Source organism: Pteropus medius, unplaced genomic scaffold (genome assembly GCF_902729225.1).
Source record: "Pteropus medius unplaced genomic scaffold, Ma_sr-lr_union100, whole genome shotgun sequence".
NCBI lineage: Eukaryota > Metazoa > Chordata > Mammalia > Chiroptera > Pteropodidae > Pteropus > Pteropus medius.
In genome coordinates, this window is record NW_024351730.1 from 30,893,525 (window position 1) to 30,921,002 (window position 27,478).

General features: G+C 34.2%; 1 protein-coding gene and 1 pseudogene across 11 annotated transcripts in view; one reads left to right on the forward strand and one right to left on the reverse strand.

Moving 5' to 3' along the window:
* Nucleotides 1-27,478, reverse strand: part of WDFY3 (WD repeat and FYVE domain containing 3) — a 226,914-nt gene that overhangs the window by 47,959 nt on the left and 151,477 nt on the right. For 8 of the 11 annotated variants that reach the window (XM_039845642.1, XM_039845638.1, XM_039845636.1 and 5 more), the window contains 14 exons: nt 26,865-26,985; nt 26,486-26,703; nt 25,022-25,257; nt 23,702-23,836; nt 21,357-21,536; nt 19,626-19,859; nt 15,699-15,798; nt 13,609-13,769; nt 12,482-12,711; nt 11,313-11,422; nt 9,824-10,006; nt 8,820-8,977; nt 7,666-7,743; nt 6,082-6,309 (listed from right to left, as the gene is read on the reverse strand). In XM_039845642.1, the coding sequence (XP_039701576.1) occupies nt 6,082-6,309; nt 7,666-7,743; nt 8,820-8,977; nt 9,824-10,006; nt 11,313-11,422; nt 12,482-12,711; nt 13,609-13,769; nt 15,699-15,798; nt 19,626-19,859; nt 21,357-21,536; nt 23,702-23,836; nt 25,022-25,257; nt 26,486-26,703; nt 26,865-26,985 (2,372 nt within the window). The remainder of the gene's footprint in view (nt 1-6,081; nt 6,310-7,665; nt 7,744-8,819; nt 8,978-9,823; nt 10,007-11,312; nt 11,423-12,481; nt 12,712-13,608; nt 13,770-15,698; nt 15,799-19,625; nt 19,860-21,356; nt 21,537-23,701; nt 23,837-25,021; nt 25,258-26,485; nt 26,704-26,864; nt 26,986-27,478) is intronic. The other 3 variants (XM_039845639.1, XM_039845634.1, XM_039845641.1) reach the window with 2 other exon arrangements.
* Nucleotides 20,968-21,087, forward strand: LOC120588444 (uncharacterized; annotated as a pseudogene).

Here is a 27,478-nt window from a genome sequence, read left to right on the forward strand (position 1 = left end):
GAGTATTTTCTCAATTATCAAAGTCATTCTAAAGTAGAATTTAAATACACTAAAATTCTCAAGGCTACTAACAGGATAAACTTAAAAATCACAGACACAACTTCAGCACAGGCTGCTACTGTCATGGATGATTTACAAGCAACTCTTTATATGGCTTCAAAGGAAAATACTGGATAACAGAACCTAATATGCTAGCTATAATCTTCCACCTACCTTTCTCTGTGCTTATCCCCCAGATATGTTTTGTAACAGGAGCAACTGGTTTAAATGATTATCTACAATGCCCCACACCACAGAAATCACTATGTGCTTGTTAGTAAGTAAATAAATAAACAAACAAACAAACAAAAAATCTCCCATTAAAGTCTAAGGCCCTACACTTCCTTTACTACCTACAGAGCTGTAACTCCAGAAAAGCTGAAAGTATAAGGCAAATTGGATCACCAGACTCCAAAACAAAAGTTTTCACAAAGAGTGCTTTTTAAAGAATTAGGTGGTTGCTTTACATTTTATTCTCAGAACAAAATCTCAATTAACAAGGAGAAATTTCTGTTGCACTGTAGTGTATGGCTTATGTAGGTAAACACACAGATAGCTATAGACATACAATAATGCACCCAAGAACTACTTCTAATTTTTCTTTCTTTTCAAGGTTTATATCTAGAGATGACTTCTAATATCTTTCCATACAGTAAACATGAGCAGGCAAAATGCTTTCACTTAGGCAAAACAAACAATGAGGTATAGGGAATACTTTCAAATACTTCACATGGTTCTAGTAAATTTTTCTTTTACACAGCAAACTTTTAAAAGTATACCTTGTATTGAACAATCTTTAAAATATACATGCATGTTCTCTATCTTGATAAGAGTTTGGGTTACACGAATGTATATTACACATTTGTTAAAACTCACTGAATGGTACACTTAAGTTGTATGTTTCAGTGTAAGGAAATTTATATCAAAAAAGAATTATAAACAAAGAATTGAAATCTATTGATATTCATTTGTAAGTGTTTAGGGAAGAAGGGTACTGATTCTGCAACTCACTTTGAAATTCATTAAAAAACAAGACAGAATGCTGGATGGAGATAAACCAACATATCAAGACAGACCAATTACTGTTGTCAAACCCAACTCTGACGTCCACTATACACCCCCAGCCCAACTGTGTGCAGAAGTATACATTTGTATTTTCTTTGGCATATAGTATGGTGCTGCTGGTTTACTACGTATTTCCTCATTAATCCACGAAACTGAGGTTCTTATTTTATCAGAGACACAGAATTCAATAGTTAAAATATATGTTATACCAATAATTTCAGTATTACCATAGCTCTCTTTTATTTAAATTTTTAATTGTTATAATTATGTTCATATAAAAAATCCTAATTTTTCAAAGTCAAAATTTCTAGAAAATAATTTAGTTTCTTTACTTCCATTTTTTCTAAAATGCTGGCTATGGAATTTCCTGAATGAGTTGCTTAGTTTCTATGAGTCCTGTAACATCAACATATTATGTAAAAATATATGTGGAGGCAGCCACAAGAGACTCCCTTAATTAGAAAAGGAACCTTCCTGTAAAGTTGTTTACCCTTCTGCTCAAGCAGCCCAATGTTAACAGGTAGACACTTGAGGTTTTTACCCCAATGATATTTGCAAAGAATAGTAAATTTTGTTTGAGACTATTATTCTGTGAAAATAAGGGGATTACAGAATTAAAATTTGCTGTTACCTTTTTAATATGTTTTATTTTAAATAGCAAAATACATAATCTTATTTTACTTCCATAAGATTCAGGGTGATGAGACAACTGCTTTAAAAACAATCAGATTTTGTATTTTCATCATATCCCAGGCTTATCTTTTAACAATATCTCTAACTGATATTACAACCTAAAATACAGAATAACAGTGCAATTTAGTTTAGCTGTTTCAATTATGAAAATTACTCTCCAAGGAAAGTCCCTATGCAGAGAGGATAAATTATCTTCCTGTGAAATGCAAAATTTTCTGCAGGTACCAAATTTTCTCAGGATATAATTTTATTACTGTTGCTTTTATTAAAATAATTTTAGTTGAGAAACTAAAATTCTATAAACAAACACCCAATTTAAAAATCAAGAAATAAAATTCAAAATTTAGAATAGGCAAGTTATTTTTTATACATATGTATTATTATCAAGGTTTAAGAAATAAAACTTTAATAACTAAGAAAAATTACCTGATTCATTTCTAACACATTCTAGAAATTCTAGAATTCATTTTAAAATTCTAGAAGATTTTAAAACAAGAAAATAACTTTTAATCACCACTGCATTCTTTCAGCTTAAGCAACAGAACTATTTAAGTAACTGTTACTTAGAAACAATAATTATTCTTAATAAATAAGGCAAGTGATCAGACCATTTGCCCTTGCTCTGGGTACAGCCTGCGTACCTATCAAGAGGCTTCGAAAGCAATTTTTAGGTTGGGACATACCTGACAGATGCAAAAAGTACTGACCAAATTTTATAAAGATGTATGCAAGGAGGGAAACACATTTATGGGAGCTGAAAGGGAAGAAGTGATTGAGCTCCACCTCTGGGAGCTGATATTTAATATAGTTCAGAATGGAGGTAGATTTACCAGGAAGTTAATAAAGTTTAAACTTCAAGAGCCCTCACTTCCCATGAGCTCCTTTCAAAGTCCTGGAAGATTGTATTCATAATTTTTTATTATTTTCCTTATAGAGTCCTCCCCCCAAGTTTTATAAACTTCGGGCCACATAAAATCTGGCTCTAGGCCTTTTTAGTGAAAAAAATTCGGAATTAGGAAAATTCTATAGAATGTTAAACAGGAAGCAATGGATAAAATCTACAATTTAGGAAGAGAGAATGCTGGTAGTCCATTCACTCAACTTTTACTGAATTCTAAGTACTCTGTTAGCCTTAGAAAGACAAAAACCTAACGTATGGTTTCTGGAAGAAATTTACTGCCTACACATTTCACAAAACATCAAATATCAGTATTTTTCTTTTTCAAAAATGATTTAATTTCTGAACACTGTCAGTTTATACTCATCACATATTACTCTACTACTTAGTAGCTGTGACCTAGGAGTGTCATAACTTTTCTAGGTTTCTATTCCTCATCTGTAAAATGGGGATAATTCTATTGACTCTACTTCAGAGGGCTGTTATGAGATGTGAATGAAACTGCACATACACTTTGCAGAGCACTGAGCTCACTGTACTTTGTGAGTATCCACTCTTCTGATTTCATGATAGAAGTCAGTGGGATAGCAGCTGCTTCTAGTTTTGGGAATTTCTCTGCTGTCAACATAGCCAGATTGTATATTCCGTAAAAGTGGATATTTAATGGCATTTCAAATTTACAAAAGATTTTGAACAAGCGAAACCAAAATAATTATCCATTTAGAAAATTTCACCGTAGAAGATTAACCTTGACTTGTGCATGAACTAAGCAGCATGAATTCCACATTCTGTAATCATCTCCCCTATCCAGCCGCTTTTTGCTATTTTGTAAACGTATCCTCCAGCATTTCTTGACTGCCCTGTATTTCCTAATATATAACCCATTTGGTTAAACACTAAGTTCCATATGGTATATACTTATTTCTGAGAGTGTCTGTTTAGATTTCACAGGCTGGTGAATCCCTTTGCTTAGGTAAAATGCTAATGATATTAAAGTTGTAACTGTGAACTCTCAATAGGTTATTTTGTTTTTATCTGATATAGAAATTTAAATATACTTCTGTAAAACAAATGACATAAAGAAATAATTAAGATAAATATTATGGTTATATAACTCAAAAAGTATATATTCAGTTAAATAAAAATGGTGAGTTGGTCACACAGTTGAAAACATACTTATATTTTAGTATTCTTGATGGATTCAATTTAAATGAATGTTGACTCAGTAAGAAATATTTTATCAAATCGCTTGCTACAGGATTAAATTAATTATTTAATTTGAGGAAGATGATTATAAGTTAGAGACTGTATTGCTGGTTTGCTCTGACAGAAGTAGGTCCTAGTAAAAGGCTACATAAATATGGGTGGATTAATTTTCTTACATAATATGCTAGTAGTAGAAATTATAGTATTTTACTTTACAGCTGTACCAAGTCTGGTATTCTTGACAGAACTGAATAGCTTTGAGAACAGCAAACTTTAGGGAGCTATCTGGAAAAATAACTATATACTAGCAAGTCTACAACCTACATTCTAAATATCACCAGGACAGAGGTGGAATCAATAAGTACAAAATAAATGGAGCCAGGGTTTTGGCAGAGGAAAAAAAAAATGAGGCACTGGAATAATGCAAGTTGCTTCACATTCTATGATCTGAACTCCTTACCAGATGACCCATATTTCAAGTCTCCCTTATAAATCTTACTTTCTTCAATTGTTGGGAGAATCAAATATAAAATCAAGAATGTGAAAGTACTTAAACCATGAAGAGTTTTGAAATGAAGTTTTTAATAAAATATAATAAAACTTCTATATTGGGCAAGTGGCTGGACTTAATGAACTCTGAGAGTCTAAAATCCCACTAACCAAATACCCCAAAAGAACAAACCCAATATGTTCTTCAGTGGATGATTCTTTGTAGTGATGACTTTCTAACTGGATATCGGAGTTACACTAGATTTATTTTAGAGGCAGCTAAAAAGTAGGGTGAAACAAAATAGAGAATACATTCCTTTGAGAAACAGTAACTGTTCTGTCCAGGGGTTAATTAAGCATAGAGCAGTGAGATCCTTGGGGAGGGAGAGAATCTTACAGTATGGTTTTCCAGACTATCTTTTTGAAAAGTCATAATATCTTTTTTTTTTTCAAGTGACATTAAAGGAAGGCATGAGAATTTTATGTTTATCAAAAAGGGGTATAGATTTTTCTTTAAAAAAATCATGAAACACTGGTCTAAAAGTCAGGAGTTCTCTAGAGTTGCCCCACCTGTTACAGTAGCCAGCATCCAAATGGCTATTGAGCCCATGAAATGTGGCTAATCTGAACTGAGATGTGCTGCAAGTCTAAAAAACACACTGCATTTTGAAGACAAGGCACAAAAATAGTAAAATAATTCAAAAATAATGTTTTCACAATTGATTACACACTAAAATGATTTGGAGATTGGATAAGATTATCTGTGAGATACCTTTTCAAGTCCCGGAGTTGTGATTCCATGACAAAACTGAATTTCTAAGAAGGAAAACACTCATTTTGGAGGAATAGGATTATTTCTGGACACTGAAGAGTTGAATTACTATTTAGAAATGCTATGAGGATTTTCAAAATTAAATTCAGTGAATTTTATACTCCTTCGTTTTCTCTTCTTAAATCTGTAGTGACTTTCTTGGGAAAGACTCTTATTCTCTAAGACTTAAACACATGATTCCTAGACCATTATCAGCTTAGACAAAATTTTTTTGGTCTTCTGCAAAATCATGAATGAAGGTTTTGGCAAGGGTAATTTGTCTGAATAAAAAAGGAATTTAGAGGCAAATGTTTGTTTTAAATGCCTGGAGTCGGCAATGAAGCTCCTAAACATAAATGGAAAGATCTGCATGTTCAGGCTATTCTTCAGCTGTTCTTTATATTTCTTCAAAGAAGACTGTTTAGTGCCAATATTTAATTTATTTACTTAACACTCTACTCACATAGCGCTAATTTTGTGCCACACACGATTCTAAGTACTTAACTAATTTTAACCAACTCAATCTTCCCAACAGCTTTTGAGATGGAACTATTATTTTCTTCATTTTAGACATAAAGAAACAGAAACCTAAAGAGGTTTAATGACTTGTACTAGGTCACCCAGCCAGCAAACTGGCACAGGCAGGTTTTTATATTTAGGGGTCCGGCTCCAGAGTCTGCTGTCTAACCCGCTTCACTAAGATGTCTCCCTGTTCTACTGCTGCATCTTTTCATTCCACCACCTTTGCCCTTACAGGATTAACATAGTATATGGAACTTTCAAAATTAGATGTTTTAGGTAACTGACCTAATAAGGAAAAATGCTTACAAAAAATTTAAAATGAAAAACTTCAAAGAGCCATTGAATTCCGCATACTCACCGCCACATTTGTCTCTTGTTCTGTTTCTGGCACATAAGGGTAATGGTTATAAAACATGTCATTTCGCACCATTTTCTTCCTCATTCTGCAAGGCCCTTCTGTCATCTCCAACATCCACTTGTCTAGATGGGAACCAATGGGAGGACCCCACAACCCTCGCTCCCGCAACAGTTCGTATTCGATTTGGCACCACTCTTCTGTCACGTACTTCAAGGCATTTTGCTGACGCTAGGGTTAAGGAGTCCAAGTTGAGTTTTCAAGCAAAAGCAGGAGTAGCAATTAAAAGTCTAAAAATAACTTAAAACCAAGTTAATATCTGAAAAGAAAACAAATCTTTATCATTTCGGTCAATATTATAAAAGTAAAATCACACTTATTTATGGTTAAAGTAAGTTACCAATTTTGTGAGAAGGTGGAGATTTTGTGGTGGTGCAAGGTGATTATTTTACCATAACATAAATGACAGATATATATAGGGTAGAGTATGCATATAGCTGGACAGAAAGTTGAATGAATTGTGTTACTAGCGCACAGGAAAGATGGTAATACCTCTAATGAAAACATACTGATATGTTTTCCTGTGTGAATTGTTAAATAAACATGGTAATTTAAGGATGAATCCCTCTCCCATCCACAAATTGTGAAACAGCTACCAGAACATAAACAGGACAAAGTCTAGAAAATCAGATCAAGAAATAGTGCCAACACACTAGATTACTGATAAGCTTTGTAACATTTGCAAAGATTTTAGGAAAGAATATAAACATGCAGCTCTGATGGAGAACTTGACATTCATATAAAAAGTGTTAACAGTGGATGAGTATGACTAACTTCTCTAATGACTTATGGAACATAAATATACAGCATTAAATAGAAATAAAGATCTCTTTCTGCAACTAACAGTAAAATTACTGAATGAATAATCATGAAATTACATGATATAGTAATACTTATGTGTTCCTGGGGTGGAGGGCAGTGGAATTCCCTACAATAACTAATCTAATGTTATGCCTATAAAATATCAGTTTACCATTCAGAAATCTTCAACAGATCTTTTAAATAGTTGGAAATAAAATATTTAGGATAAGTTGTTGAGTAACAATGAATTCATCAAGAAGTTTTTCACTTTTCATTTTACTGACACAATCACCAAGTACCAGTAATAAAAAACAATCGTATTTTTAATTTTTTACTTATTTAGAATTTTAAGAGACTTCTCAGAGACTTTGATGCATATTTTCACAATTTCCTTGATAAGTCTGAGAGACAGCGATCTGTATTATATTTTAATTTTTATTAGGAACAAAGAGTGCAGCATGTCAGTATTGAATGTCAATAAAATTCAGCTGTGATTTCCAATTTGTTGCTTTTTAAAATACAGTTGGCCCATAGGAAAGTCAAATTTTTCTATCATAAAACCAATAGCTACAGTGGCTGTTGGCAGGGATAATTAAAATCATCATCTGATGATGAATGCAGTTCAGCAACTTATCCTTAAAATAGGTAGGAAGGTATCAGGAGAAACGGAGTCCTTTCTCACTCATGGAATGCAAAAGAATCACTATTGTGATTATGAATTCTTACCTCCTGATGTTCCTTATATTGTGTGTCTACCAAGTCACGAACAACAGCAATATGTGTAAACATCCACTGAGAAATCTCCTAGTAATGGATGGAAAAAGAAGCTTAATATTTCCTGGATTTCCTGGAGAAAATGAGTTAACTAGCCTTGAAATTAATGCTGAGCAATTAGTTAAAATTCTCTTAAAAGCACCACTACAAATAAACACAAAAAACTCTGAAAGATTAATTAACTGATGAAACTAATGGAAGCTTGTGTGCTGAACACAGAAACTGCCCCCAATCTCCACCTCAATGCCCCTTCAAGGAAGGGCTTGCTGCCCAGCTTCTGGGAATACTGTCAGTACCTTCAGTGACCACCTCAGGTGCAGACAGCTGTTGGAACACTCCACATGCAATGGCTGGCTGATTTTGGGGTAAGCAGGCTCTGCCGTTTCAGCTCAGTATTGGTCGATTCTCATAGGTCATTTTGGCCCCAAAGCTCCACTTAGGTCAACTAAGTCTGTTGCTGGATCTGCGCTGTAGCCTGACATTTCCCTGTGACCTACCCTGCTTCTTTCTTCTATAAGTATTGACTACGAGGCTACTCCTAAGAAACATCCTGCACACTAAACTCCATCTCAGGGTGTGCTTCCTGGAGAACCCAACCTGACACACAGAATGGCTGATACACTGTTTCTTTCAAGACACTCTTTCCAGCTGCCACTAAGATTCTGGGATGGCAAAGGAAGTATGATGAGGAAGAAATTAATACTGGAGATAGATAAATTAAAAAAAAAATCAACCACAGGTATATACAATAAGATCATTTTTTTTTTAAAGCCATTTTGTTCTGCTATTGCTTTTAAATTTATATAATTATCAATAACCAAATTATTGAAAGTTTGGAAAAATTATCGAATCAGATATTGATATCTGAATCTCATCTTATGTCCAGCTATGAAATGGATGTAAATACAAAACATTCATAAAGCAATTTTAGCATAATAAAATGGAAGCAGTTCCCATAATCTGGGTTATTTCTATCTTTCTAAATGAAGAAAAGTTCCATTTCAAATCATATGCTTGTACATGTTAAGTATACTATATGTAATACTACAACTAAACTTTGAAATGTAAATTTCTAAGAATATCATCAGAGAAACTAGACAATGTACCTGGGTGGAGAGACTGTGTTTATTAAGACCACTTTCTTTTCGATTTCTTCTTGATCCTGTTAACTTGGAAAGACCAAAGCCACTGCTGACGCGGGACAACTTGGACTGAGTGGCAGGCACTAAAGCTTCTCCTCGACTTATACATTTCTTTTCATGGGCTGTGAGATTAAAATTAGATTATTTAACAATTTCACTGTGTATTTGTTAGTCTTACTTTTAACACTTTCGCATCATGGCGACAAAATATAATTCTGTAGTTACTAAAAGCAGCTTACACTACAGACACAGATATTCTCTTAGATATTTCACATTTACTTATTGGTGATCTTGTAGAAGGATAGCTGCTTGACAATTATTATATTGGCTGAACTTATAAGATTATGCAAATTTACTTTAATGAAATCAATTCTTTGGTATTAATAACAATTCATAATCCCCTATCTAAAATCTTTAGTGTTGGACAGACTTTGGAATTTAGAATGTTTTGAATTTTAAAAGGTGATATGGTACATACACTACATATTATAAAATACTACCACAGGGTCCACGGTGATAAACCATAATTTGACACATTATTATTTCAGAAGCAAATGTATGAATATTCATACCAAGAAGGATAAATTTAGGTTAGGTTTTGCTACCAAGTGAAGTTTGGGATCAAATTAATGAAAAAACCTTAGGTTTTCAGGGCTTTTTGAACTTCAGAATTATTGACAGGGAATCACAGATTTGTAGCCAAGAAGGTGACCATACTGAAGCTGGGAGCAGTGTGTTATTTTCCAAACTCGAAGATGCCTGATGTACAACACATCTTTTTTTTTAAAAAAATGTGAGATCAAATCTCAGCATGACCATTCCAGAATGAGTTATACTGTATTGATTTTTATTTCTACTGCTGTCAAAATAGCCTTTTGGGAAAGTTTTAATTACATTTGTAAAGTTCACCCATAAACAACAGCCATGCACAAATCTCTTGGTCACATAATGTCTGTAGACTTTCTTACCCAAATGATTCTGCCAGCACTTCAAACCAGCTTCTTCGATGAGCGGCCTTGCTATAGCTATGTCCACATGGCCCCTTTCATTCACAGGTAGAGTGACTTTGAAAAGCTCCTCCAAGGCTTGTTTCTTACTATGTATCAATTCAGTCCAAACTCTGTTGACAGCTTTTATTAGAAGCTGACGCCCTAGGAAAGGAAAAAAAGCAACTGATCAAAAACAATATAAAATTACAATTTTTCTTTATGTTTTACATCTAAGAATTTCAACCATAGTATTTGTCAAAAAAAAAAAAAAGTTTTATATCATAACCAGATCAGTAAAAAGGATTATTAAGATAACCAAAAATGTGGTTGGCTACTTGAAAAACTTAATAAAAAAAACTTTATATTCATGCAAAAAAGACTGCATTTTTATTTATAAAATTGGAAATCACATATACATTTCAATGTCCAGCTTCTTCTATATAAGAACATACCCCTCATTTAAAAATTGTAATTTCAATATTTAAGGTAAGTTCAAAATTAAGTTGTTCTTGAGTATTTTGAAAAAGGAAAAAAATAAATGAATATTTTAAAAAGGGTTTTACTATTAAATTCCCTATTGCTTTGGATTCCTTGCTAATTTGTCTGACTCCTGCTCTAAGCCAATCTTAAGTAACAGAATCACCTGGAGGTTTGCTGATTGCTTGTCTCCACACAGAGTTTCTGATTCGGAAGGTCTGAGTGGGGCCAGAGAATCTGCATTTCTAATAAGTTCCCAAATGATGCTGATGTTGCCAGTCTGAGAACCTCGCTTTGAGAACCAATGTTCTAGACTGTCAGTTCCTTTGGGGGGACGGGGCGTGGTAAGGGAGGGGGTGAAAATAATCACTAGGAGTCTGAGGTTCAAGAACTTTTAGTGAAAGGAGAGAATAAGTTAATGCTTAAATGATTGAAACTGAGTGCTGGACTTCCGAAGGAGAAAATCATATGCAAAACTACCACACTGTATTGCTGGGGAGACAAACACTACCGTAATTATCTAATATTTTTTAGTAAACAGTGTGGAAATAAGAAATCGATCCACCCAAAGACTTTCATGCATAGTACTTACAAAATCAGAGGGAAAACTAAATTAAAAAGAGAAAATAAAAAAGAATAAAAATGGTAGTACTGACAACCTGTCTCAAGCAATATTTCCTCTAATGGGATATGCCTAACATTATTGACAAATAGCTCTCTTTATGGTAGGTGCCAGGTTGGCATTAGCGCTACTAATTGTGTGAAACGTAAGTATCATTAAGCCTCCTGACATTACTATGAAATGTTGAGGTCTAGCAATATCAGTGATTTGTGGTTTTCCCATCTTGACATAAGGACATGTGTAAGCTAGCATGTCTGTGTATGTCGGTGGGCATATCAGTGTACGTACAGGTGTGCCCTACTAGGAGACTGGCTGTTAATGTTGGAAATAAATGAGCAGGAAGGAAAGGGAAAAAACTGAGGTAATTACCTTCACTAATATCTTGGCTGTAACCACCATCTGGTTCAATGTCAGAGGGGATCATGATGTGCCATGTCGTCATGCGGGCTTCTGCTTCCAGTCCAAATCCATCCACGTTGCTGAAAAATTAGTTTAAACTGTATGAAAGAAATGCTTGTAGCTAAAAGCCGTAATAACTAAGTATTACTTTGCAGACACAGGTAAATGCTGGCTCTATTACAAAGTTCCCTAATTGGCAGACATACATTCAGCAGATGCACAAAATAGAACATCTAGTTTACCATGAAAATGCCATTTTTAAGGGGTGATTTCACAAATCCACTTGACTAAATGTAATTAAACTATAGTGTCAAGATGAGCATCTTAATATTTAAGATGCTTTTTGATCACTATTAACATTTTACCTAAAAATTATAAAAAGTTCATTTAGAGACATTTTCCTACCCTCTCTCCAGTTTCTCATCTCTCCACTCTTTGCTCCAGTAGCAGTGAAATATTTGTAGTTTCCCAAGTGTGTCATAGGTTTCTTCCCTCTGGGCAACCTCATAGATGTATGTCTCTTTCTTCCTACATTACTCTTCCCTGTTCTGTTTGGAGGGTTAACTGCCTCCTCAACCAGGTTCAAGATGTATACCTCAGCAGGTGTTTCTTCCAGGTAAGGAACACCTGTTACATACTCCCAAAGCACCTTACCTCTGGTAGAGCACTCAGCACACCTGACTGGTCTTGCTTAGTTATCTGACTTCCCTCCTAGACTGCATCTTTCTTGCTCACATTCCAGTCCCTAATTCAATGCCTGGCCCCCAGCAGACACTACAAAAATAACTGTCAAAACAATCAATGGAAAAATACTAACTTCACCCATTTAACATATACTATTATATTTATTTATTGCATTATTTCTTTTTACTCCTCTTAACCTCCAACGATGTGCATTGTATTTACTTAAAAAATCTATATATGTGACAATGGGTGACTGATGAAAAATTTAAAGATACAAAATTTGAAAAAAACAATTCATTTCATTGCAAAAATGCAATACTTGCCTTTTGCATTGTTTTAAATAAAACTGAGATTAAGGGGAAAAAAATATTACTATTAGAAAAGTAGAACAAAGCATTCTAATGGAATAACATCAGAGACAAATTCGGGATAGCAAATGAATCTACATGACTTACCTTCCAACATGTAGATTAATAAGGCAGTGAGCCAGACAGCTAATGAATTCTTGGTCATGGTTCCCAGGACCCAGGATCAAGTTCCTGTTTACAGTCAGCACCCTGAGCGAATCAAGGAGAGCTACTTGCTGTGGAACTGTTTTGTGTGCTCGTGAGAACTGGTACAAGATGGTCCTGTTGAGGCAGTGATAAACCGCATCCAGTGACAATCCCTGTGATCTTCTTTTTGACTAAAGACATGAAAGATTCTTTATTTAGTAAAATGGACAAAAATAAAAGATCTGCTTATCACTCACACATGAACCTTTACTAAGGTTATGTACCAGATGGCATGCTAAGTACTAGGGTGCTACATCTCCTATCACACAAGTTTTATTAGGGTGAATGATCTCTACCAAAAATTACTGAGAAAAAAAAACCCACCTAAAATGTTAGTAAAAAATTTCTTTTGACATTTTAGTTTAATCCTCCCACTTGAGATTTTTATTTTTGGCTTAAATACAAATGTCTCTTAAAAAAATTCTTAGATGACATTAAACAATCCATGAGCCATATAATAAAACATGCTAATAGTATTTCCTACTTTCTACATTGTATTGAATAATATTAATCACTTGTGCCAAACTGTGCCAATATTCCTTAGGTACCATGAACACAAACTGAAATGACATCTTCAGAGGAACAAGGACTATAATGGACTTTGAAGGATTCAATTACAAGAAAAGACTATTCCTTTCATATCAAGTCTTCATACTGCTAGCTTTTACACACTGATGTACAGTACTGTAAAAACCTACCAAATCATATTAGCAAATTATTAATATCAAAAGGAGGCTATCTACCTGGGTAGCAAAAAGTAATACCAGTGGGGAGGACAGTCAGAGACCACAGCTTGAGAGAACTAGGCAACTTCACAAGGCACATACATACTGGCACCAGGCCAAGGATAAGGGGGAAAGTGTTACTAGTCTATATTTTTTATTCACTTTTAATAAGCTGATCTTTATATTAAATGTTAACATTCATTATCTTATTAGTTACACTTATTTCCAACAATTTTGACCCCTTAGTCAAAGTTTTTCAATCAGAAAACATGTACTCTACAACTAATAGTGACAATGGATTACCTGTGCAATTAGTTGAATTATAAAATCTATAAGAAGTTTAGATTCTTTGTTGAACATGCCTTGCCAAAGCTTGTCCACCACACGTTGTGTGAAATAAAATACATTGTTCACCAATACCTGGTAGCTTCCTCCACTGGTAATAGGTAGAGATGCGTCTTCCCCTAAATTCCAGCAGGAAAAAGATGTCTAAGAAAATTGATATCTACCAGCACAAGACCAGATCCTCAAACAAAGCAGGCTAAGGCAAAATGAGTACAGCTACTACCTTCAGAAATAAGACCACTAGCTCTTATAAGAAAATGGTGTTCATGGCTAGAAATCATGATAAATGTTGGAAGAAATAACTTCTGCAGGATAAATGTGTTACAGATTGAGATGGTGGAGTCTCTTATTGACTTGAGATAGTCAGCGATAAGCAAACAGTTCTTCACCTTAAACTGTCAGTGGCAGATGATCTCCATTTGAGAGAAAAGTCAAGTCAGTTTATTAGCTGTAAAGTGAGTCTGTATAACTAAAAAAGGGTAATACCATCAAACAAAACTCTTGATTTTGGAGTAAACCTTTAATTGCAATGAAGCAATGTAGGCATAAGAGAGGTTCAAAAGAATTGTGAAAAATAAAGTATAATCAGTGAGATGGTACCAAGGGGTGCCTTTTACCCGCTCCATGATTGCCATCAGCACTGTCTCTCTGTAAAAGCTACCCACTGTCTTCAGGGTACTTGCTGTGTGTATACACTATTACAAGATTAATCCTCCTAGCTCTTCCTCCTTATCAGAATGCCCCCTCTAAGACTCTCCTTTCTAGAAATTCTGTAGCCTCCACTAATTGTGATTATTCTAACATAACTCTAAATTACTCCATTATGCAAAACTCTCCATTTTGTGTCTTTATGTAGTAAGGTGATACTACATAAGTAGTATCTTGAGTGGTAAAAACAAATACAAAAGTTGGACTTGAAGCTATGCTTTGAGAGTTGCCTGTTAAGATTTATAATACTAAAGATTTTTTGGCAAATTTATTTTGACAAAAAAAAAAAAAAAGATAATTTAACAGCATGGACATCCTATGATTAATATTATTACGTGGAACTCAAGTGCCAAATATACTATAATATCATTACTTTTCCTTCTCTTTTAGATTCTACCTGTAAGTGTTAGCTCCACTGTAAATATATCAGATTTTATATTTTTATTGCAAGTAGATAGAGATATAAAGAAAATATATTTTAATGTGTTTTGAGTTTATGTCCTGGAAGTCATCCTAAAGAATAACATATATATACCTATGATCCAACAATCCCACTCAAAAGATTATGTATTAACATTACACATGCATGTGATCCATATGGACAGGAATGTTTATAGCAATTTTATTTTTGTCTCAAACTGAAAACTACTAAATGTCCATCAATAGCAAAATGGATAAATTTAGATAGTCATATGATGGAATACTATATAGAGATGAAAATAAATGGACTCCTGTTACATGCAACATGGATAAATTTCCCAAATACAATGTTAAGTGTAAGAAGCCTGACTAAAAAGAATACATATTGTATGATTCCATTTATAAAAAGTTCAAAAGCAGGCAAAATGAATCTGTCATTTTATAAGTTGGGTCAGTGATTTAGCATGTCATAACTGGGTCAGGGTAGGAGGGGTGTTTATGGGGGTGCTGATGATGCATTTCTGAGTGGTTTTATATAAGCATGTTATATGGTGATAATTCATGGAGCTCTACATTTATAATTTATAAGTATGTTACAGTAAAAAAGTTAATTTAAAAAGGTATTAGATATTCATAAAAATATAACAGTTCATGTAATACGATTTTTAAAACATCTTTTTCTCTTTCCCTGATCTTTTCCTGCCATCCCAAACAGCTAAGTACTTCCTGTTGTTGATCTTTATCCCAGATTCAGAGGAAAGAGCTGGATGGGCCTTTTCCTCATTATAGAAAAATACCAATAAAGGGAAAATGCACAGCAAAGTAGTAATGGGATGAACTTAAAGAGATATACTTGAGGTTAAGAGAGAGAAGGAGAGTGATTATACTTTTAAAGTAAAAATAAAACACAGTATTATTACCCAATAACACATCGGCTGCAAGCAAATGGTCCATCACACTATCCAAAATGTAAGTCTGAAATTCTTTTTGCTGAGTTCTTGTAGATCTTTCAGGGGAAGCCTAATCAAGAAAATTTAGAATTAGAAACAGAACCAACTAAACAAAGAAAAGGGCTCAACCATAAAATTACATTACTAAGTGTGTCAAAAGGATTAAAAAACTTCCTGGTAAATAATAAAATGTAACACCAGAAATGACATATATTCTTAAACTTTTTTTGTATTTCTGATCATTAAAAAAAAAAAATAAAGCAAAGGTAAAACATCTTTTGAATCTATTCCTCCAAAAATAGCATTCTAAACTTTATAAGTATTTAAGAAGCATTTGATCATTTATTATTATATCTCATTTTCAAAAGAGATCTGGCATTTTATAAGGTATAGATAAAATAAATCATAAAGCTCATTCAGAATCATCATCAACTCAAGGTGTTTAATGGGATAAGTAATAATAAGGTAGGTTTCATCAAATCTTAGCTAGACAAAGTTTTGGAGTCTGCAAAACAGAGAGACCATCGAACACAGAGCAGTGGCTTGATCAGTCAACAATATTTATTTTTACTTGATTACAAAACATTCTTTTGTATTCTGTAAGGATTTAAGGCTGTCTCAGTCACCAATATGTATTTAATCTTCTGATTCCTCTCATTGAAGCTGTTACATGAGTGATCATGATCCAGAATTTACACTTGTTATTGGTTCTAGTTGCCAGGTTCAAGTGTTCTTGCTGAGATTTATACTAGCCTAACTTTTAAAGGATATGACATTATGAATGCATGCATAGTTGTCTCAAAGGCACTTTTTTTAAACATTCGTTGGACTATGTTATATATCAAACACAGTGCTTAGTTTTACGCACCTTATCTCAATCTGCAAAATATTGCTTTTAAGTAGATACTATCGTCCCCATTTTAGAGATAAGGTAATTGAGGCTTTGAGAAGTTACGTCACTTGGTCAAGTCACAACTGGGATTCAAACCTCACTTTTATTAATGACAAAGTTCATGGCCTCACCTGCTATACTATACTCTCCCAGCTCTACTAAAAATCTCCATTTTAAAGTTAACAAATGCACAACAAGAACGACTCTGCTATGATCTCCTCATCATTCTTTCAGGTAAACCTGCTTGGCCTGCCACATAGCCAGGATGATATCGGGACAGAATGAAGACAGGGGGAGCGCTATGATCTGCTCTGGCCTCTGGTTGTCTGATGTCTTCCCTGTGAAAACACCATCAGTCTCTAGAGTCAAAACCTCCTTTTAGAGGCCTGGGGATACCATGCAGAACCTCCGTGTGCACAGGCCAGGCAGCCTATGTGTGTCCTCTGTCTATGCTGAGAGCACTGTGGCTCTGGGAGAAAGGGCCTTCAGTTTTCTGTTATTTCTGTAACGCGCTGAAGCCTTTAAGAAGAGGGTTTTGAGCTTCTTCGTTCTGACTGCAGTATTCTTCCTGGCTCTTCTTCTCTCAGTTATTTTACAGTGCTCTCTTTGCCCATGTTTGCCGCTTTCTTTTGGTTTGTTGATTGCCCTTAGTCACCCAGGGTGGGTTTCACTCTAACGTGAATGAAGTGGTCTTTTAGAAGACTGGCTGGAATAGAGTAAACTCTTCGAACTATTGTTTATGGTATTAGACAGGCACACACTTCAACTCAGTCCCCTGACTTTCTTTATTTTTCCTTCAGGTAATATACAAATACTTTGTGATCTTTTCTCATGCACTTGCCTTCTGCTGCCATGGTGGTTTTCATGTGCAGCAAATTCAATTGGCCCTCCATAAGATGACTGGTGGTGACAGCAGAGGACACTGATGAGTGGAAGCAGGAGAAGACTCACTAAATACCCTTGTGTAAGCTAACACAGGCCACTTAATTGTTTGAGTCTTACATGCCAGGTACTATGTTATGAATCTTAAATTTATGATCTTATTTAATTCTCACAATAGTCCTCAAAGACAGATTCTATTTTTAAACCACTTTAAAGATAGGCAAGTTGTAAGAGGTGAAGAAAACAGCTTGGCCAAGTCGCAGAGCTATAACCAGCACACATTTAATTTCTCAAAATACTTTTTGCTGGGTGATTTACATATATTTAATTCTCACAATAATCATGCAGGGGAAGACAGGATATAATATCATTTCCCAGAGAATAAATTTAGCTCAGTGAGATTCAAATGCTTATATAATAAACAACAGGGCCAGAATTCAAACCAGATATTTCTCACTCCAAAATCTGTGTTCTTTCTATTATACCACACTGCCTCCCTTGTATATGGCCTCAGTATTACACTCAAGCCAGTCTATATGAATGGGAATCTTTTATTGTTATACACTGTTAATATGGTTAAATTTCACACTTTCTCATAATCAGGTCAGTAGATAGCCTTATAATGAAATTCCAACAGTCATAAAACTAAAGATGGCCTGGCTTGAGTGTATCAGACTGGAAATCAGCTGGCTCAAATTCCTTCCTTCAAGTAGGTAAATGGTAAATATATAGGACAATTCTCTTCTTCAGAAATAAAGATTTCATAATCATAACATTCAAAACCATATGCTTGTAATTTATTTTTAGGAAGGCATGGAGTGCAATAGTATTTTCACTCAACATTTTTTCTATGTGTATTCTATATATGTGTATTAGATTTAAAGTTCCTCAAAGTATTAATTGTAAAAACAAATTTGTATCTCTCTTATTAGATAGTATCATATCTTCTGTTTAGAAACTATCAGGGATGTACTTATAATTAAATGATTCAAAAATACTTAAAGAGGTTATGATCTATATGGGAGTCTCCATCTTGACACTGCTTCTCCCTGAAATATAACCCTACCACTCTCGACTCTGTAGTAAAATCAGCCACAATTCCATTGTGGGGCAGATTAGTGTCTATAACAATGAGAAGTTTACCTCAAGGTTAACACATTCAAATCATTTCTTCAATTAGATTAAGTAATTATTTTAGAAAAAGGTTAACACATGTTTTACCAAACTTTCTCTACTTAACAATACAGAAAACCAAAATAAAAAACAATTATATCATTTGCCCATGGTTAATTAATTGGCTATTTGAGTTCCTATAAGACTCAAAATGTTATCACTTCATATCTTCATATACATATATTTTATTTTTTGGCTTAGTTATGCGTTTTTGCTCACATCTCTTCTGAACTTCATTCTGTTATTTTCTTATTACCATTTCATTTTGCATGGAATGTATCAAATTCTTACCCAGTGCACTAAGATACGGGTCTTAAAACATCTGCTGTGGTTTTAAGGTTTCAAACAAAAAGTTAACCGTACTAGCCACTAGGGGGAGCAGAGAAAGTGCAGGTTCAGTCGTCGAAACTGCTAAGAGCATGCATATAGGAAGTTCCTCAGAGAGAGAAGCAGTTAGTGTTCTGCACTGATTGAATCTTTCATAAAACATGTTATTTTCAGAGCCCTGGCACACTTAGGCCTGTGGGCTAAATCCAGCCTATGCTGTTTTTGTATACAAAATTTAACTGGAAGACAGCCATGCTCATTCGTTTATATACTGCCTATGGCTTTCCAGCTACAATGGCATAGTTGAGTAGCTGTGACAGAGATTGTATAATCTGCAAAGCTTAAAATATTTACTATTTGGTCCTTTACAGAAAAAATATGTCAATTTCTGTTTTTTAGGGAAAGGGTGATAAAAGACTGAATTAGGGACATGCTTGGAGGAATGAAAACAGAAACAAGTTGATAGGGTATAAAAAAAAAATTCCCAAGGCCCATGATATATTCTGCCTATACAACTCAGAAGAATAAAAATCTGAAAGGTATTTGGCACAAAACTTGCTTGATTAACATTCTAATTATTAAAAAAATACATATCAAGTATAAATGCATTTTCTTGTCTTTACCTCCAACAAAAGGTCAATCAGTGGAGTCTGCTTGCTGGCAGGGGTAAGACAGAGGTTGTCTATTATTAAGACCCGCATGAAGTCAAAAACGAACTTTTTAGCTGGGTGATTGGTCAGATATGTCTTGACGCCCACATTGCAGTACTCAGATTGGCTTCTGTTCATCCCTGTGTCTGCTGCAAAAGCTTTAAATTCTTCCGCTGGAGATCCAACTTCATCATCGAGGTCTGTCACCTAGAAAAATCAAGTAGAAATATATGATAGTCACATTCGATTTTGTTATTTTTACTTTCATGTTTCCTAAAAACCAAATTGTAGCAGCAACAGTATTTTCCTTCAGCATTTACCTCCTATTAAGCTACTCAATGCATTATTCACTTTGCTTTACTTGGTCCCTCTTTTCAAGGAAGTAATCAAGCATTGTGTGTCACGGTCGCTCAACACATGCTTTTTCTAATATTAAACTACTAATTGGCCTCTAACCACATATCTGTTCTATGCTGAATTTTTTTTATCTCTACTATAGAAAACTGCACTTAAAATAAATGAAATAATAAAATGAGAATAACTATATTTGCATATTTGCAATATACCTACTAAGTCAAATGTCACAGAGTTTCAGATAAAGACTTGGTATAATGGTAGCACCCAAAGGCTGATCCATGTTTGCAAGTTTAAAAAAAAAAAAGCAAAACAACAAAACCAGGGCCAATTTTGAGCCAATATAAAAGTAAGATGGTGACAAGGAAAAGATATTGTGGTATTAATGAAGGTCTATTTCTACCAAAAATGAGGATTTTAAAATTATAAACAAGCCAGGGTGTTTTGATCATGTGTTATACCGTTCTTTATCCTAAAAATCTCCCAGAATTTTAGAATGAGTATTTCACTTTTATACATGAAGAAAAATTGGTATGTAGAAGGTTGTTGATTCCCTAGTGTAAGTGGTGGAAACAAGAGAATATATAAAATCTGAAGTACTATGGAGGAATAACTGTCTTTTGGGCTTGTTTTAAAGGACAAAAGAAGTATCTATACTATATGTGATTATATGTAGTCCAATAATTTTCAATTAAATTAGTACAAAATGTGAAAAATAAAAGAATGAAATAAGAAAAGTTCAACAAAAGGGACATAAATATATTTCATTTTTTATAAAGACAACCAACCCTATAACTAATTTGTAAAGACTAAATCCAGGAAATGCCTTGAGGTAAGTAAAGTAGAGATAAATTTGGTTTGACTAGGTTCTGTAACCTGTAAAGAACATTTCACAACTATATAGCTATCATTACATAAAATAAGAAATGGATCCACAGTTACTTAAGAGTGAGAAGTTACTGTCTACAGCCATGCCACCCTGAACATGCCCAATCCCGTCTGATCTTGGAAGCTAAGCAGGGTTGGGCCTGGTTAGTACATGAATGGGAGACCCTAGGAAGACCAGGTCCTGCTGTAGGCATTAAAAAAAAAAAGTAGGAAGTTACTAACAAGGAACTTACAAGATTACGGTATATGAGAACAAGAAGTAGAGTTCACTGTTATTTTAGGGGAAAGCAGAAGGGGAGAGTGGGGAGCGAGACACCAGATAATGATGTAAGAGGTGAAGTAGAAAGTTATGAAACTGTAATGTGGTCAGAAGCTTAAGAGATTGGCAAAAAGAAAAAAAAAAATCTGCTAACCATTGGAGCAGACTAATTCCAGTTTGACATTTTCCTCCCCCTTTCCTACCATCTCTGAGTAAGGGCGAATGTTGAAGGGGAAGACCGTTGCTGCTAATGCACACAGGAAATCAGGGCTCATCCACATGGAGGCCAGGTCTGGAACGTTGTGATATAAGTATCTAAAGAACTGCATCAGGGTCACTGGATATTCTCGCAGCCAAGATCCCTCTTCTTCTGATTGCCAAGGCTGTCAGAGGGATAAGAAAAGAAATAATACATTAGAAAAACTGACACTGCTAAAAATTGCTTTAAAAATGCATTACTCACTATTCTTCTAAAACTAGATGCAGTGATGGTCCAGAATTCTTTTATAAACCACACACATGAGAACATATCTAGAAATAAGCTAAAACAAAAACAATACCCCTAGGAAGTGACAGGATGTTTGTCTTCTCAATGGAGCACTTGCAGCTCAGTAACTGGAGTCAGTGGTTTTGATTATTTATCATTATCAACATGAGTATAACTGGTGCAAAGAGTGGCTGAATTACCATCAAAGTTGCCCCATCCTCCATCATGACAGAGATGGGGTAAGATAAAAGATGGGGAAGTTACCTCACCTTTCTGAGCCTCACACTGTCCTATGTGAAATGATAAGAACGATGCTCTTAACCATTATGCCACTGTGATTTATAATAAGAAATATATATTTGGTCTTCATCCAATTTTGGCACGGAGCTCCTAAAGCCCTTAGACTGTTCTAAGAGCCATAAAGGTGTCATTTGTTAAAAACAAGCCCCTTTCAACCACACCAGAGTTTATGTTAGTGACTTCTGGAAAAGGTCCTAAGGATGGAGGCTTGCCAGGGGAACCAATCACATGACTAAAGGGTTGAAATTTTCAGCCCTTAAAACTCTCAATCTCCAGGGAGAGGAGAGGGCTGGAGGTTGAGCTCAATCATTGATGACCAATAATTTAATTAATCATGTTATGTAATTGAGCCCCAATAAAAAACCCAAAAGAATGGGGTTCAGAGAGCTTCTGAGTAGGTGACACACAGAGGAGAGCGGCAGAGGGTATGGAAGTGCTAACATCCCTTCCCATATAACTTGCCCTGTACATTTCTTCTATCTGGCTATTTCTGAATCATATCCTTTCATAATAAACTGATTATTTAGTTAAGTAAAATGTTTCCCTGAGTCATGGGAACTTCTGATTTATAGCTAGTAGGTCAGAAGCACAAGTAACAACTTGGATTTATGACTGGTGTCTGAAGAGGAGAGGCCATGTTGTGGGACTGAGCCTTTAACCTGTGGGGTCTGATGTTATCTCCAGGTAGAAAGAGTTAGAAAGGAATTAAATTGTGGGGCACCCAGTTAGTGTGGCAGAATCCTCGCATATCTGGTGACCAGAGGGCCAGAAGTGAAGTAGTGTTTTAGGAGAATATTCGGAGTAGAGGAGACAGAATGTGTTTTTCCTTAACAGCAACTCAATAACAACAATAATGATAAAAAATGGTAAAAAGAGAATATATCTGAACAATGCCTACTTTTTGACACTTTCCCAGAGAGAGGCTTATTTTTTTAAAACTTAGATGTTTATATCTGTTTATAAATAGGAACCTCCCAAAATCCCAAAGCATTCTAAATTAATGCATGTAATAGTAATGTTCTTTTCTAAGATGACGTAAGAATAATTTTGAATAAAATTAGATTTATAACACTGGTAATCCAAAGAGTCTAGTTAATAATTCTTTACAATGTAATCCTAAATTGTGTAAACAAATTAAGTCATTATTCAGAGTATTCTTGTAGATAGACAGGAACATACATTTTGTCATTTACTCTCTCAATACTTCATATCTAAGTTAGAAATAATTAGAATAGAAAAAACAAATGTAAAATAAAACTCGCACATTTTTAACCTCTAAATAAAAGTGATTTTAAAAGTTCAGATAACACTATAATGACATATACTATAATATGTATTCATTACATACATGTTTACATTGTAATATATATTTTATCACACTAATAGTATCAGTTAACACTGATACTATTGAAGCACTTACTATATACCCGGCACTCTTTTAAGTGCTCTGTACATATACTAACTCATTACATTCATACAACAACCGTAAGAGATAAATTCTATTATTACCAGCATTTTATACATAAGGAAACTGAGGCACATAGAGATTAGTATGTCTTAAGTACCAGAGATGGGATTTGAATCCAGACTATGAACTCCATAGTCTTAATAGGTGCAAGGTTCATCCTTACAACAGAGAGAACAAAACAGAGAGGCTGAGGTTCCAGAGACCATGAAGTAAACACAAGATTCCTCTATTTAAAGAAAAAAATCACAAGCAGGAGGAACCATCAACAGGTGTCAGTATCTCAGTAAACTTACTGAATTCAGCATGCTGCGGAGCATGCCCAATAATAAAAAAGCAGCTTCTGTGCACACGTTATGGATAGAAGAGACCACAGTGCCACTGGAGGCAGGAACTCCAAAGATAAATGTCCAGATGGAATCTAAATCAAACTGCAGAGGGGAAAGTGAATAAAGATTAGCCACTGCCAATGTTTTTCAGTAGCAACCCTCATAAGTTCTAATATTCTAAACTTTCTTTGAAACTAGTTATTTTTCAGAGTGAGCAATGATAAAGAGATAGAAATCTAGCACTTCTTATATTTTAAAACTCATTTTTAGATTTATAAAGAAAAAGTGAAGCGTATGTATCATCCTGTCTTAGGTACTTATGTTGAAAACATTGTTTTCTATTTTTCCTCTAAAGAAAACAAGCAAAAATAAAATACATGCTAATTAGTCAGGAGATGAAAATTTAGAACTGATTTTAAGCAGATCTTTTAAAAAAGCACACTGAATTCACTCTCCCCTCAACTCTCAGCAATGTTCTAATTACATCTGGATTACATATAGATAAGATATGACAAAATAAAAATCAGTTTGCAGAGATTTATTCATAGCTGCTTTATATAACTCTTTATGACTATGATGTCATGCTTATTTTGAAAAATTACATAACCAACCAAACTCTGCTAAGCATGAATATGAATCCTGATTTAATGTAAGGGTACAGACTCAGTGGTTTAATTTAAAAGGTTCTGTCAATTACTAGAATTGATTTGAATAGTGTTTGGCATTATGATGGATGTATACTGAGTTAAAAAACTAAATTCCTAAGTCTTTGTAGAGTCACAAACATACGCTATACATAGATATCCACAATGGTCTTCGATTAGAAATCAAGCAAAGCCTTACCGTTTTTCTAGCATGGATGTTATTTACCATTAAGAAATCAAAAACATTTTTCTAATCAGAACTTGCACTAGGCATCCTGTCATGCCCACCCAATTAATTGTATGATATCCATACCACTCCCTTCATTTTTAATACTACAGAAATGAAATTATCTTTCTAGATAAAATCACATACTCCAAAGAATTCTTTAGATCACCTTTAAATATCATCCAAAGTCCTTATGCATATATAATCACAAAGAGTAACCAGAAAGAAAAAAAGACTAAATAGGGATAAAGGACTTCTTTTTGGAAAATTTTCAATGGCATTTTCAGATTTTTCTGTCCTAAATTAAATCCTAAATATGAGAAAGGAATGTAATCGGTGGTTTTACTATTGTTAACCCATTACCCTATGGTGATTTTTGGACATATATAATTATGCTTACACCTTACTAGGTCCTACCTGGCAACCCTGCTTACATCGGCTGCTGATGACAGGCACACTGACCTGCAGGTTCTCAGGCAGCTCACTAACTGGCTGCTGCAGAAACAATGCCATGAGCAGAAAATAGAGGGCAGGGACATTAGTGTGTTTAGGAAGGAATGACTGAAGAACTGGAAAACCAGGAAAATGACAAGCATCCCGGTTAATCTCCCTGACCGTCGATCTTCCACCAGCACTCCTGCCTACATTGAATCCTAAGAGATGAGAAAATACAACAATAAGTAGAAAATTAATAATTGATTACCATGCTGCATTAACAAAGAAAGAAGTAATTCAGTATATGTGACACTGCCATCCAGAACATTCACGCTAATATAGACAATTAATAATTCAATTGTTGGATTAATCTTTCAGTAAGAAGCTTTACTTTGACTTTAGCAAGCCTGCCCATAAGGATACAGGTCATGAAACATAGCTGAGATAATCAAGTAAAAGAGGTAATATAAATTCTGCTCATTAAAGAATAACCTCAAAGGAGCTCCAATATTTCTCTAAGAAGAAAGTAAAATTTAAAATATGGCCAAAATTTAGGCTGCTACAAAAATAGGCGTACCTATTATGCTTTTTTAATATAAATTACATATTGAATTCTGATCCCTAATTTCCCCATATGACAAGTGTATTCTTGATGCTTGTTGCAGAATACAATTACATATGATTTTTAAAATGTAATGTTATAAAGACATATATATTTTTAAAATAAGAATTAAATGATTATAATTTTCAATAAAACGTTATCTTAAAACTATATTTTCCAAAGTAAGATCATTAATATCAACAGAAATATACCAGTTCAAATGAATCTAACATAGGAAACCATAATTTTTTAAGATTACTTAAATATTCAGTTCCATTTTGAAAACAGCATACAACTGGTAAGCAAAGAATAAGAAACTTTGGCTGAAACTTTGAGTTTAAATCACTGAGTGGCAATATAACGTAACTGTTAAAAACAAGGGCTTTGGATCTGAGTGACCTGGATTCAAATTTTGACACTTTCTAGCTGACAAGAGACTTTATTTATCCCATGCCTTAGCTTTCTCATCTGTAAAATAGGTATGATAATATTCACACCTCTTAGGCATTGTGAGAATGAAAGTGTTTAGTAACTGACACAGAATAAGCATTTAAAATATTGTTATTATTAATTCAGTTCTGATAATTTGCTAGTTTTTTACTTAAGATCAGAAAGAGAACTATGCAAACATAATAAGATTTTCCCTTGACTTTTACATCTTAATGTCCCGTCTCTGATTTAAGTTTCATTTATGATTAAAAAAGCCAAATTTGAAACTTTCTAAGATTTTATTCTATCATTAATTAAAATTCATGACCTGATAAACTGAAGAGTATAAGCTTACATAAGATTTAAAAACAAAACAAAATAGCTTATTTTAAGCAGCTGACTGTAAAGTTCCATACCTAATACAGTTCCAATTTTATTAGTTAAGACAGAATCCGTCTGTTCCAGCCATCCTCCGCCACTGAGGCCTTCTTTAAACCTGATGAGAATAGACTGATTGCTCAGTAGGACAACAAGGATCCTCATGGCTGCTGTGACTGTGGTGGAATGCAAGTGTTCTTCCATAAACATCATAATCCAGTCAAAACCCAGTGTCTTGACCAGTTCTTCACAAGCTCTATTCAAAGACAGATGGATTAAAACAAAAGAAAACATTAATTTCAAGGATTAAGGTTTCAAATTAAAAAGAAAACAAGATAAAGTTTTGTTTTTGAGATACTGTAAATTTTAGGGCTTAATAGCAACTGGTACCTTTAATTCTAAAAAGATTTTACTTACTGCAAATTAATGCTTGTTTTTTCTTTAGACGTATAAACTAGTTTTAGTAAAATATCTAGAAGTCTGTTCCTCAAAAGTATGAGATTAGCAGATATAGGACCTCCAAACTCTTCTTCAGTTCCTAAAATGAAAATAAACCAGGATAAAATATCCAACACTATTTTGGAAATTTCAGTGAAAAATATCTTTTAGAAAACACTTTCTCTAAGAGTACTTCCCCCTAAAGTGGACAAAGAAAAGGGTCCATTAAGCCATTTGTCTTTAATATCCTGAAAACTGCTGATTTACATTTGACTTTATCTAAACAAGTGATAATAAAGGCTGTGAACCCTTTTTTACATAAATATTCCCCTCCTCTACCAACAAGGGGAAAGTAATCAGATGAGGATGACATGAATAAAAATAACAATCCAAACCCTTAACCTCCAGTGTCTTTTTGAGGGACATAGTTAAATTTACCTAGTTTAAAAACTGAAAAGAAGAAGCATAAATTATTTAATAAACATAATATATAAAGAAAAGTTAGAATTAAATAGCATAGAAGAGAGGCAAAGGCACGCAAATGCACAAGAGAAACTGGAAGAGAAAGGGAGGAAAACAAAGCTTGTGGTTCT